The 14,544-nt window shown below is 43.1% G+C and overlaps 1 protein-coding gene across 3 annotated transcripts in view; it reads left to right on the forward strand.

Moving 5' to 3' along the window:
* The first annotated feature begins 488 nt into the window (after nucleotides 1–488).
* Nucleotides 489–14,544, forward strand: part of SLC15A4 (solute carrier family 15 member 4) — a 49,730-nt gene continuing 35,674 nt past the window's right edge. The window contains exon 1 of one of the 3 annotated variants that reach the window (XR_012155155.1): nucleotides 489–1,160. Coding sequence is in view for 1 of the 3 variants with exons in the window: in XM_073313585.1 (XP_073169686.1) it covers nucleotides 579–1,160 (582 nt within the window). In the remaining 2 variants the exon portion in view is untranslated. The remainder of the gene's footprint in view (nucleotides 1,161–14,544) is intronic. The other 2 variants (XR_012155154.1, XM_073313585.1) reach the window with 2 other exon arrangements.

Below are 14,544 nucleotides of genomic sequence, written 5' to 3' on the forward strand. Positions count from 1 at the left end.
AATTAGAGTATGTAATAAAAAATAATATCCGGTCGGTAGAATAATATGCAGAAACACAATCACAAGACAGCGGTTCACGGTCCTCTAAAGGCAATGCAGGCCCAAGAGCATCAGGACCATCTCAGTGGATGGTGGAAAGTAACTACTGTGCAGCCCATGCAGTCTGAATTTACCCCACAGACAGGCCACCCAGGGAAGGAGATGTTTAACACTGCCACCCAGGACTCACAAGCTCCCTGCAATAACTCCCCTCAATGAGCCAGGCGCTCAGCCACGCCCCACCCAGCCACGTCACTCCACCCCCTGGGCGGGACCGGGCTAAGGGGCAGCCCCCGCTCAACACCTGCGCGCGGAACCCGGAAGCGCCACGGCGGAGTGACAGCCGAAGCAGCCAATCAGCGCGCATAGCGTGACCCGAGCGGGCGGGGCTGGAGCCTTCAGCTAGAGACCCGAGGAGGGGGCGGGGGAGGAGAAGTTTTTTTTTTTTGCCGGGGGAGCGTTGGCTGCGGGCGCGCGGTCAGCGGGGGCTGCGACAGCGGCGGGGGGGCTCGGCGTTGGCGCCTGTCACAGGCCGCCCCATGGAGGGGAGCCGCGGGGCCGAGCCCGGCGAGCGGAGCCCCCTGCTGGGGGGCGGCAGCGGCAGGTGGCGGGGCCGGGGCTCCTTCCAGGGCCGGCGCCTGGCCTGCGCCGCCGTGCTGCTGGCCGAGCTGCTGGAGCGGGTGGCCTTCTACGGCCTCACCTCCAACCTGGTGCTTTTCCTCAACGGGCCCCCCTACGGCTGGGAGGGCGCCCAGGCCAGCCAGGCCCTGCTGATCTTCATGGGCATCACCTACCTGGTCTCGCCCTTCGGCGGCTGGCTGGCCGACGCCCTGCTGGGCAAGTTCGGCACCATCCTGCTGAGCCTGGCGCTCTACCTGCTGGGCATGCTGGCCTTCCCGGCCCTGGCGGCCCCGGGCACCCGCCAGGCCCTCTGCGGGGAGATCCCGCTGGCCTGCGGGGAGAACTGCTCCTCCCCGGCGGCTGCCAACGCCACCCTCGCCCCCTGCTCCCGGGGGGGAGCCACCCGCTGCTGCTCCGCCGCCGTCTTCGCCGGCTTGGCGCTGGTGGGCTTGAGCGTGGGCTCCGTCAAAGCCAACATCACGCCCTTCGGGGCCGACCAGGTGAGGTACCGCCCGGCCGCCGCCTCGCCCGGGTGTGGGATACGGGGGGGGAGGGGACTGGTCCTTTGGGCCTGGGTTCAGCCAGGTTTGGGGGAATGGGCAACCCGCCTACAGAGTCAGACACTTCAAGGCTAGGAGCGGGACCATTTGATCATCTAGACTGTCCCTCTGCCGAACACGACACAAAGAACTTCACTTTTTAATTTACAGCGACTGTGTTAATCCACTGTAGGGTCTTTATGGCGCTTGTGGCGGTGGTGGCTATCTTTGCCAGTGCCGCTGATTTTTTGACCATCCAGATCAGGTTTTCCATATCTCCAAGCAGCATTACTCTTGTATAAATGTGGTAAGGGACCCAGTGTTGTGGGGTTCATCCAGGCCAGTATTATCCCCTTCAAGGTCCAGAAGTATCTGGCATAGGGGAATTGTATTTGTTTTATGGGTGTTTCAGATGGATTGTGTGGGTCCCCTCAGGATTGTGTGGGTCCCCTCTCTATAATCCCCCGACAGTTGCTTGTTTAACATTGTGCCCAGCTGGAGCCTGGCAGGTGAAAGAGCTGCTGTAAATACAGTAAATTTATTAACAGCAGTGTCTTTCATGCAGATATATTTTGTGTCAACACAGTAATTCTCTTCAGATTGGGTAAGGGATAATTCATTGGATCATCACTGCAGAGGAAAATGACTACATGAAGTATTTCAGAGTAGAAGCCGTGTTAGTCTGTATTCGCAAAAAGAAAAGGAGTACTTGTGGCACCTTAGAGACTAACAAATTTATTTGAGCATAAGCTTTTGTGAGATGCATCCGATGAAGTGAGCTGTAACTCACGAAAGCTTATGCTCAAATAAATTGGTTAGTCTTAAGGTGCCACAAGTACTCTATTTCTTTTTACATGAAATATTTGACAGACAGTATGGCGTAATCTAACTTTGCATAGCATGTGGCATACTGTTTGTATGGCCCTCTTAGGCTGGAGGTAATATTAATACAAAGCACTACTATTGCGCACTCCAATTAGAGATGTAAAATTATTATACAGAGAGTAGCAATATTATTCCCACTTCATGGATTGTGAATCTCAGGTGTAAAGAGAATGTGTCTTGACTAAGTAAATAGTTTTAGTTAGTGGCTTAGCAGAGAGTAGAACTGATTTCTTAACTCCTTGTCCTGTGTTCCTTCACTGGACAATTGAGTTCTAGTCTCTGTGGATAGTAGAGAATTTTTCATAAGAAGAGGGGCTTATCAAATGTCTGTGCCAAAAATACCTCCTTTCTCCCCATGGGAATGTTGTGCAGTTTACTGTATGTAGCTTGGCTCTGCCCCTTCATTGGCATTGGAAGCTCTTTTGGACTTTTCTGGGTGAAAGGTATTATGTAAATATTAAGGGTGTTGTGTAAACATTCTTATAGCCCACAATTGAACATTCCCAGTGTATGGGTTGTGTCAAAGCTAGTATAACTCCCTTAAAAAGAAAAGGAGTACTTGTGGCACCTTAGAGACTAACCAATTTATTTGAGCATGAGCTTTCGTGAGCTACAGCTCACTTCATCGGATGCATACCGTGGAAACTGCAGAAGACATTATATACACACAGAGACCATGAAACAATACCTCCTGCCACCCCACTGTCCTGCTGGTAATAGCTTATCTAAAGTGATCATCAAGTTGGGCCATTTCCAGCACAAATCCAGGTTTTCTCACCCTCCCCCCCCCCCCCCCCCCAAACTCACTCTCCTGCTGGTAATAGCCCATCCAAAGTGACCACTCTCTTCACAATGTGTATGATAATCAAGGTGGGCCATTTCCTGCACAAATCCAGGTTCTCTCACCCCCTCACCCCCCTCCAAAAAACCCCGGGGGGGGGGGTGAGAGAGCCTGGATTTGTGCTGGAAATGGCCCACCTTGATTATCATACACATTGTGAAGAGAGTGGTCACTTTGGATGGGCTATTACCAGCAGGAGAGTGAGTTTGGGGGGGGGGGGGGGAGGGTGAGAAAACCTGGATTTGTGCTGGAAATGGCCCAACTTGATGATCACTTTAGATAAGCTATTACCAGCAGGACAGTGGGGTGGCAGGAGGTATTGTTTCATGGTCTCTGTGTGTATATAATGTCTTCTGCAGTTTCCACAGTAGGCATCCAATGAAGTGAGCTGTAGCTCATGAAAGCTCATGCTCAAATAAATTGGTTAGTCTCTAAGGTGCCACAAGTACTCCTTTTCTTTTTGCGAAGACAGACTAACATGGCTGTTACTCTGAAACCTATATCTCCCTTGTGAGCCCATCAAGTTAAGTAGCTTCAATATGACTTTATCTTGTAAGGCATTTTTCAATTTGTCTGTCCCCAAAATGCTTTATGAAGGTAAATATAACAGATGAATAATGGCAGACACAGAGTTGTGGGGGTTTTTTTTGTTTGTTTTTTTTTTTTTTACACTATCATCACTAAAAGTGTAGCTGCCTTTGAACACCAGTGGGAAAAGACTTTTTTTTTAAATCAAAGACATCTATGTCTTGCAGGTATTTCACAGTGATTTATTAGTACTGTAGACTGAAGCAAGGGAAATTTTCTCTTCTGCTGCTTAATCATGAGTAACTTTCCAGTAAAGGTGTGGATTTTTCCCAATCTCTGTTTTTCTAGGTTATCATTTGTTACATATATTACAACATGCTATTTAACTTGTTCTGTAGTTTTGAGCTCTTTAGATGATTCTCCCTACCTAGGAATTTCCCAGAAAGCAGGGTAGATGGATATGTACTGTTTGGAATAAAATCTGTCTTTGATGTGATACTAGAATCAAGTTTGGAGGCAACTGTGCAATGTAAAGGTTTTGCTGTCAAGGTCTGCAGACAAGTTTAATTTTTTAAGGAGAGAAAATAGTAACCTGATGAAATATTTAGACATGTATTTTATGCTTTAGTTCTCATAAGTTGATTTCCAAATGTTTGCAAACATTTTTTATTATGGGCCTTAAAAATTACTCTATTTCAGTATTAGCTTGGTAGGTGGAGGATCCAAATTCGTTTTTAGGGGGTGGAAAGGGTGGCAGACCTTCAAAATAGAATAGGACTCGTACAAAATATGATACTAAACCATTTAAAAATTATTTAAAGACACACAAATGTGTCCTCCAAAGTTAGGAGCATAATTATCAGTGTTTTTCTGTTAAGTACACATTTAGAGGTATTTACAGATATTTTACAAGTGGCTGTTTAGTACAGAACAGTTTTTGCCTGTCAGTTTAGCACCCACAATTGCCGTAAATGTAACTACCAAATTTTGCTGCTTCATGGATTCTAAGGTCAGATGAGACTATTGTGATTGTCTAGTCTAACGTCCTTTATAATACAGGCCATAAACTTCCCTAAAACAATTAATAGATCATATCTTTTAGAAAAACATCCAATCTTAATTTTAAAATTGTGTGTGATGGAGAATCCAACATGACCCTTGGTAAATTGTTCCAATGGTTAATGGCTCTCACAGTTAACAATTTATGCCTTTTTCCCAGTCTTATTCCCAACTTCCAACCATTGGAATGTGTTAACCTTTCTCTGCTAGAGTGAAGAGCTCATTATTAAATATTTGTTCTGTGTGTAAATACTTAGTAGTACTTTGCAAGACTTGTTTTTGTAAATGGTTTGACATGATGCAATATATTGCCCTGAGACTGATGGTTCTCAGAATAGTGTTTATAAACATGTGATTTCACATGACACTTTCCAGTTCCTCATTTGAGTGTGCATACATTGCAGTTACTTCCTGTTTTGCTGGGTAAGGATTGATGATTTAGGCCCTTTCTGCATTTGGGAAACTTTTTCTAAAGCTTTTTCACTGTTGCTAAAGCTAGTTCAGCTTCATCAGTATATGCAATGCTGGCAGTGATGTACGATAGATGGATTGTCATCTGTCACCATTGTTTTAATCACCAGGACAATCAGACTTTCTTGGAAAAGATCTGCTTAAACTGGTGATCAAAAGGGCTGGTTCCTCTGTACTAAGAAAATCTGACAGGCATGTAGTGGTTAAATCTGATGGCAGATAGTGGTCTAGCAAAAGTCTTGCAGTGTGGTAACACTGATGCAGCTAAAGCGGTGTTACAATAGTAGGAAACTTTTAAACATGTTTTCCTAGTGTAAACGTGTCTTTAACTGAAAAATTTAAGGCATGGAGTTCAAATCTATGATGCCCTAAAATTGACAGTGGGTTTAAAAAAAAACAACCAAACAAACTGCACAGGCAAGTTAAATACGGATGTGATCATGAAACGGGAGAAGGCCTAACAGCAAACTGTCCAAATTTCACTGTAAAGGTTTGAAATTATGGAGCTGAACTGATATTGGATAAATATGTTTTCTGAGATCTCATCAGTGTATTCTCACAGTAGTAACTAATGGAAAGATGTGTAAGAACAGCTTCATGAATCTTGTAGGGGTGAATTTGACTACTGAACTGTCCTCCATCACTCATTCCTTCTGTAGGCTGGGGACAAAGAGGAAAATTTTGAGTATTTAGTCCTTGGTGTCCTGTGTGGCCATTCAACCTGTCTTGCTGAAGTGCGTTTTGCCACCTGCAGCACCTATTTATCAATGCTAGGAAATACTTTGTGCCATATAGCCTCTGTACAGCCCTTTATTCAGCTAGTAAGTGGACACTGACAGTGTTACTATTTTGAAAACAAACATATTTTTCTGCTTGTTTTTGTAAATGACTACAGGAGGAAGTGGAGCTGGCTATCATGACTCAGGAATGAGTAAGCAGAAGGACAATGTCAGGGACCCAGGAGTCATTAGCAGCTGATGCTGGGATCAGATTTCATTATATTCTTGTGCTAGCTGGTACCAAATAACAATTCTGTTTGTGCAGAATTCAGTTCCTGCGTAACCATCTGATCTGCAGTTTTGTATATTTGTGAACATAAAGTGTCACTGTGTCTGATTAAGAAGCATGCAGTTTCATAACCCATTAAGATAAATGTTTTGAGAGAGAGCTCACTGGTTTATTTCAGTCTACCCGTAGAAGGCACAAGATGAGGAATTTTGCCTGGGATTGCTTCAAGACTGTCCTAACCACAGAGAACTGGGGCATTACTTTATTTAACAAAGCAAAACAACTAGATGCTGGAGAAAGCAATAAAGTCTGCATGAGAAGTGCTGATTCTATTCTTCCAACCGTTTTCACGCTACTTCGGTCTCCTATCTCACTGGATCTCAAGATGCCAGGGTCTGGCCTGGTCAATACTTTGATGATGGATCTCTAAAGAAAACACTGGTGCAGCAAGATCTGATTCAGCAAGTGGCCATCTGCCCTCTAATTTATTGCTGAGCCAATATCCAAGCATAGTTTTAAGGGCAGCTGTTCTGCTATAGTTAATGTCTAACAGATGAGACTTAAAACAGCAGTCCTCATCTAATGTGGAAATTAAAGAACTGATTCTCCTCTTTCAGTCTGTCTACTCCACCTACCTAAAATTTTGTCATAGTTGCAATGAGCCAAGGCATTTGCTCCCTACCCTGAACTGTTTTATTGTATGGCAGTGCACTGTTAAACAGCTAGGATGTTCATCCCCAGCAGTGGCTTAATTTAATTGATTTAAGGGATTCCTACGTGTAGGTTGATGGAAATCTAGTTGATGAAGCACTTTGGGATTCTTCACAATGAAAGATGTAAATGTACATCTCTGACAATAATCAAATCTAAGTAAAATATTTTATGTTTGAAAACATGGTCTGGGAGGCCTTTCCTGTTAGTGTTTCAATGAGTGCTTCTCACTTATACTGACCCCTCATTTAATACTTGACTCTGTGTGATGCTTTACAGCTCTGTATAAATTATGCCTCACTATATTGTGAAAGAGGTACTATCCCATTTTACAACTGGGGAGGTGGGTTAAGTGATTTGCCCAAGAACCCACAACTCCAGGAGAACTGGGGCTGGAAATCAGGCAGTGGGAGTTCCTGGCTCCCATCATATGTTCAGACCTTCAGTGCACGCCCTTCTGGTTCAGCAAAATAGGTGAAAACCTGTCCAGCAGCAGCTCATCCTGTGGAAAACAGGGGCTGTTCATGAACTCACTTGCAGAAGAGGCAATAGTGTGTTCTAAGTGTTTGCATTAGCTATTTGCTTCTGTTCAGCAGAGTCAGTGTTACCTTGGAAGCCAATATATTTGAAGTTATTGCTCTGTAATAGGAAGCCAAGGGGTTGAGCCATTGAGTTTCTCTGGTATGAGCTATATTAGTAAGGATGTTTTAGCCAAAATCTGTAGAAACTAGGAAGATGACCTTACCTTACCTCCAAGAGGCAAGCTGAGCATTGGATAACCAGCTGCCCAAGTGTCAGCCACATTTAGAGCAAAGCATCAAGCAGTGGCTGTTTTGCCTGTTTATTCTGGAAGAAGGGAGTCTCTAACAGCAGAAGTGGTGAAAAGTCTTTGTGCAGAAGAGCTGTTCAGTAGCCTCTGTAAACTTGGAGGGGTGGGAGTCTTATGCTAAAATATCTAGATGTTGGCAAGAAGTTTGGAGTTTGCGAAATTGTCAGAGTTGACACGTGTAAATCTGCCCAGTGATTTATTTACATGTGGGTAATTTGTTTAGAAATAAATTTAGGTAAGGACCTCTGAGTATTAAAAAAAAAAAAAATTAGTTTTCCTGCACATGATGCTTTCCCTTCTGTAAAAAGTGTGGATGATTTTAACTTTATTCTCTTGGACATAAACAGTTTCCCTATGGCTTTTTTGAGGTATAGCTGGCCATGGTAGATTAATTTGTTTTACTGAAATATTCAAGCAGACTAAGTAGTCACAGGTTTCAGAGTAACAGCCGTGTTAGTCTGTATTCGCAAAAAGAAAAGGAGTACTTGTGGCACCTTAGAGACTAACCAATTTATTTTAGCATGAGCTTTCGTGAGCTACAGCTCACTTCATCGGATGCATACCGTGGAAACTGCAGCAGACTTTATATATACACAGAGAATATGAAACAATATGGAGGAGGTATTGTTTCATATTCTCTGTGTGTATATATAAAGTCTGCTGAGGTTTCCACGGTATGCAGCCGATGAAGTGAGCTGTAGTTCACGAAAGCTCACGCTCAAATAAATTGGTTAGTCTCTAAGGTGCCACAAGTACTCCTTTTCTTTAAGTAGTCACATTCCACCTTGTGGCTTTTGAATTCCTTGGACTTGGCACAGATGAAAGAAGGTGGTACGTTGAAGTAGCAACACTTTATTGTGAATGCTCACAACTAAATCATCTTGTATTTATATACTGAAACTGTTATTGCTGATCAGTTACTTTTATTGGACAGTTTTATTGGTACACGGTTATTTTGCTCTAATAGAATCATAGAAGTCTAGGGCTGGAAGGGACCTCAATAGGTCATCTAATCCAGTCCCCTGCACTCAAGGCAAGACCATGTAATAACTAGACCAGTGGTTTTCAGACTGGGGTATGTGTACCCCTATTGGTTTGTGAGCTCTCATCAGGGGGTACGCAAGAAAAATCCTGTAATGGCGGACAACACATTTTATTTAGTACAGAGGTTTTCAAGTGGTGGGGTGCGTCTTCCCATGGGGGCGTGGAGGAATGTTCAGGTAGGCAAGCAGCAACACCATGGGGCTCGCCACTTCCACCCCACCCCGACTCACTGCAGTGGGCCACCCAGCCTGTCTGGGGTGGGGGTGAGGTGGGGACATAACCAAAATATTTGAACTGAGCCCCCCCTTTGAGTTACAATTTGTGGTTGTGCCCTCCCCCCAACCCAAACAGGCTGGGTGGCCTGCTGAGGTGAGTCATGGGGTGCAGAGGGTGTTCCCTCCCTGAGCCCTGCTGCGCAGGGCTGGCCTGAGACACCTGGTGTGGCTGCTCCCCTGCCTCCGAATATTCCTCCATGCTCCACTATGGGGGTGTGCCCCACAGTTTGAAAACCTCCTAGAAACTGTTGCTAAATGGAAAGCAAATGTGGGGGGTAGTGACCCTGCGCTAGGCCGTTCCTGACAGGTGTTTGTCTAGCCTATTCTTAAAACCCTCCCATGATGAGATTCCACAGCCTCCCTATGCAATTGTTTATGAAGTTTTTCCTAATGGCCAACCTAAACTGCCCTTGCTGCAATTTAGGCCCATTTCTTCTCGTCCGGTCCTCAGAGGTTAAGAAGAACAATTTTTTCCTTCTCCTTGTAACGACCAATTATGTACTTGAAAGTTGTTATCGTGTTCCCTGCTCAGTCTTCTCTTTTCCAGACTAAACAACCCCCTGTTTTTGTTTGTTTGTTTTTCTCAATCTTTCCTCATAGGTCAAAAGAAAAGGAGTACTTGTGGCACCTTAGAGACTAACCAATTTATTTGAGCATGAGCTTTCGTGAGCTACAGCATCCGATGAAGTGATGCATGCATCCTATGAAGTGAGCTGTAGCTCATGAAAGCTCATGCTCAAATAAATTGGTTAGTCTCTAAGGTGCCACAAGTACTCCTTTTCTTTTTGCGAATACAGACTAACACGGCTGTTACTCTGAAACCTCATAGGTCATGTTTTCTAGCCATTTAATCATTGTTGTTCTCCTCTGGACTTTCTCAAATTTGTCCACGTTTTTCCTGAAATGTGATGCCCAGAATGGGACGCAATACTCCAATTGAGGCCTTATCAGTGCAGAGTGGAAGAATTACTACTTGAGTCTTGCTTAAGACATTTCTGTTAATACACTCCAGAATGATTGCAAAAAACGAAAGCATCATGTTACAGTATTGACTCATGTTTAGGTTGTGATCCTCTATGACCCCCAGATCCCTTTCTGCAGTACTCCTTCCTAGGCAGTCATTTCCCATTTTGTATGTGTGCAACTGATTGTTCCTTCCTAAGTGGAGTACTTTGCATTTGTCCTTATTGAATTTCATCCTGTTTACTTCAGACCATTTCTCCAGTTTGTCCAGATCATTTTGAATTTTATTCCTATCATCCAAAGCACTTGCAACCCCTCCTAGCTTAGTATCTTTTGCAAACTTTATAAGTGTACTTTCTCTGCCATTATCTAAATCATTTATCAAGATACTAAACAGAATCAGACCCAGGACCAATCCCCATGGGACCCCGCTCAATATGCCCTTCCAGCTTGACTGAGAGCCACTGATAACTACTCTCTGGGAATGGTTTTCCAACCATTTATGTACTCACCTTATGATAGCTTCATCTCTTGGCTATATTCCCCTTCTTTCTTTGAGAAGGTCCTGTGAGACACTATCAAAAGCCTTACTAAAGTCCAGATATACCATTTCTGTTTCCCACCCATCCACAAAGCTAATTATAGGTATGCAACCTTTTAATAATACCAGTTTCTACTTTCTGTGTCCCTGTAAAATGTTCTTGGAAGCATAGGGAAATGGCCATGTCTGTGCCGCTTACATGCTAGCCCTGTCCTGCTGCAGCAGTCACTAGGTCTTAAGAATTTAATCAAACTGTTGGTGCTGCTATGCCTGAACACGGATGAAATTGAGCAGAGCGAGCTAAGGAATTTTTCTGCTTGGGTGAATGAAAATAATGGGAATGTGTGGGGGGAAAAAAGAGGATTCCTACAGTATTGTGCCAAATATTACTCCTTAATAAAAATCCTTGTGCAATTCTCAAGTAGTTGATCTCTAGGTAAAATTTAGTGTCCAGAATGATAGCAGCAGAAGGGGTAGATTTGCCTGAAATAAGTAAAAATATTTGTCTATTAATTCATAAGTGTTTTTAGAAACTGTAGAGCCTAGACTAGTATTTTTCCTGCTGTCAGTCAGCTCAAGTCATAGCCAGCAGGGTGAATTACAAGGTAGAGAACTCTACATATAGGGTATATCTAATCTCTTAAGGAACCAGTGCTATATTTGAAAGGAAATGTACTGATTGCATTTTAACTGTGCTGAATTTTCTGTAGCTGACAAGAAATTATCTTCTGCCCCTTTGCTATAACTAATTTATCCAACAGGTAGTCTTAATATGGTTTTAGCAGGTGAACCTGCTTTGTCTAAGGAAGTGGTTAGTAGATCCACTTCATCATGGAGGGAGATGCATTTTTATTGATGAGTCTGGCTTTTTCAGCACACACTTCTTTTCCATTCTCAAACTCTGCTTTCGTTTCCCCCTTTTCTCTTTTGACAAGGCTACTGAGTTAGCTCTTTGCATGGAGTGGCAGTGCAGAGTGAGAGCTGAGATTGGAAAAGGGAAGTCGTCTGCCAGAAACTTACCTACTCTTATGCAAGTTGTAAGGTTGTGTTTCATAAAAATGGTGCATCATTCACTAGTACTTCACTGGCATGTATGCCACTTTGATTTAAAAAGAAAGTTGATGTGAAGCAATAATGAAACTGATGCTGATAAAGTGATCAGGAACAGGTAGTAACTGTCCTGAAGCCTGAAAAAGAAAAATGGCTGGCTTGAGGCTCTGTCTCTGTTAGCCTGTAGTATATGTATTCAAATGCTTAACAATGCTAGTAGTTATGTATAGCAGAAACAGGTGCTTAATACTTCTTTGTTTATACTATTTGCATATTGTCTGTTCGTTGCCATAAGAAATACAGATTCCTAGAGGGGAGTAATATGCATGTGTTTAATGGGAACAGGACCCAGGAACCTCAACAGCAATCAAAGTTCAGTCTTATTCTTTCTTTGTTCTCTTACAGACCAAAGTACCTTGGCCCTTCCAAGGTATTCCTGCCCTCTCTGACCTAGTGTATCTATTACTTTCCACATTGATCTGTTGGCCCATGGCCTACATTTCACTGTAGCATCCATCGTTTCCCTCTCTTTTGTCAAGCCCTTGTCTAAACAACAAAGAGAGAACAACAAAGATGGATTATGGGTCTCCCTTTTCATGGGAGACTTGGCATTTGATCAATGAGTGGAAATCATGGTCTCATCTATAAAGCTTGTTTGCCTGTATAACCTCTCTCCAGTTTATATATGTAAAGCTTGATAACAGTGCATCCTCTTGATGGCCTACTGTCGTGAAGCTCAGGGCAAGCCTGCTTCCATCCCCTTTCTTTTATGGAGACACCTTCTCTTTGAGAGAGTTATCGTATGTAAATTTGAAGAAAAAGTAGAAACTGCAAGGGGCCTCCAATCTTCCATGGTCCACACAGCAACTTTGTGAGACTAACTGTTGCACCTCCTCCTCCAGCAGTCTAGTCAAATAATGGAAACAAGGTTTTGAAAGGTACTTTTCACTGCTTTGGATACAGAAGCTCTAGAGCAGTACCAGCAACAGAACTTCTTTCCTGCAGAAAAAGCTGGGTTTTCCCCAGACATAGCTGGGTTTTCATGGCATATCATGGCATGTACGTCCAGCTTTTTGAGTGCCAGGCAAATAAGTTTTGCTTCTCAGTCATAAGACGTCTGACTCCACTAAGCTGGTATCTGATGCTGATTCCTTAGTAAAAAGAAAAGGAGTACTAGTGGCACCTTAGAGACTAACCAATTTATTTGAGCATAAGCTTTCGTGAGCTACAGCTCCTATGAAGTGAGCTGTAGCTCACGAAAGCTTATGCTCAAATAAATTGGTTAGTCTCTAAGGTGTCACAAGTACTCCTTTTCTTTTTGCGAATACAGACTTACACGACTGCTACTCTGATTCATTAGTGGTTCTGAGTTGATTTTCAGCTACAGGGTGCTGACTTAAGTGTTGCAGCCACAAGAGTTATGGGATGCTGTGGATTCTGTTGCAGAGTAGCTGATTCATTAAGTAAAGGGAAGATAGATAAAGATTTTTTTTTTCCCCCAAATTTTAACTTCTGGTAAACTGCATCCTGTCCTGAGTTATACAGAGCTCCTATGACTTAGCTAGAAGCAGTTATTGTTTATAGTATTTAGTATAGAATAAGGAGCACTGGGGGGAATTGCACAGCTAAAAAATAGCATAAGCTTGACTATAGAGGTGTTCAGTTAAAGCTTCTGGCAGAAGAATAATTTATGTTCAGTTTTTATGTCCTACAAGGGGAAATATATATTGTACTCAGTTTGTTGGGGCCTGTTGGTGATAAAGATAAACCTCTTGAAACCTAAACTCATTTTATAAAAATGCTGTGTTAGAGTACGGTTGCAAGAGGAATAATATTTAAATTTAAAGTTTGTGCCTTATTCTTCAAGTAGTCAGCTGCTTACTCTTAAGACTTTTTCCCTATAACTATAGACCCCTTTTTTGGGAAAGCTGTTGAAATCTCTGCAGCTGACCTTTGCAATATTTGAGAGAAGAGAACTTAATTCAGATAATCAAATGTAATAACTAAAGTATGTATATTAGAGCATGATAAAATTCTTAGGTAACTTATAACTGCCTTCTTAGAATGTAAAACATAAACATTTTGAATCCTACATGGACTTCATAGTTGTCAGACAGAACGTTTCATTTTAGGAATTCATGTTTAGAGATGTACCGCTACAGACTGGGGACTGACTGGCTAAGCAGCAGTTCTGCAGAAAAGGACCTGGGGATTATAGTAAACGAGAAGCTGCATATGAGTCTGCAGTGTGCCCTTGTTGCCAAGAAGGCCAATGGCATTTTGGGCTGTATTAGTAGGAGCATTGCCAGCAGATCGAAGGAAGTGATTATTCCCCTCTATTCAGCACTGGTGAGGCCACCCCTGGAATACTGCATCCAGTTTTGGTCCCCCCACTACAGAAGGGATGTGGAAAATTGGAGAGAGTCCAGCGGAGGGCAATGAAGATGATCAGGGGGCTGGGGTACATGACTTACGAGGAGAGGCTGAGGGAACTGGGGTAATTTAGTCCACAGAAGAGAAGAGTGAGGGGAGAGTTGATAGCAGCTTTCAAGGTTCTGAAGAGGATGGAGGTAGGCTGTTCTCAGTGGTGGCAGATGACAGAACAAGAAGCAATGGTTTCAAGTTGCAGTGGGCGGGATCTAGGTTGGATATTAGGAAACACTATTTCATTAGGAGGGTGGTGAAGCACTGGAATGGGCTACCTAGGAAGGTGGTGGAATCTTCTTCCTGAGAGGTTTTTAAGGCCCGGCTTGGCAAACCCTTGACTGGGATGATTTAGTTGGTGTTGGTCCTGCTTTGAGGAGGGGAATGGACTAGATGACCTCTTGAGGTCTCTTCCAACCCTAATATTCTATGATTCTATGTACTGTAACCAAGAGATACTAATGTTGTGGAAGTAATGACTGTAACTAAGAGCAAAGTAGGTCCACTCTGGTACAGTTCTTCTTTCCATGTGTTGAATATGTACTAACTTCGTTGGAAGGTCATATTTATGCTCAAATAAATTTGTTAGTCTCCAAGGTGCCACAAGTACTCCTTTTCTTTTTACAGTACAGTGTGACTTCATTAACTACCATACTAACCCTAGAACACTTTAGTCATTTTAGTTTGACTATAAATTAAACCTAACTTTTGAGTGT

The sequence above is a fragment of the Lepidochelys kempii genome, chromosome 15 (genome assembly GCF_965140265.1).
Source record: "Lepidochelys kempii isolate rLepKem1 chromosome 15, rLepKem1.hap2, whole genome shotgun sequence".
NCBI lineage: Eukaryota > Metazoa > Chordata > Testudines > Cheloniidae > Lepidochelys > Lepidochelys kempii.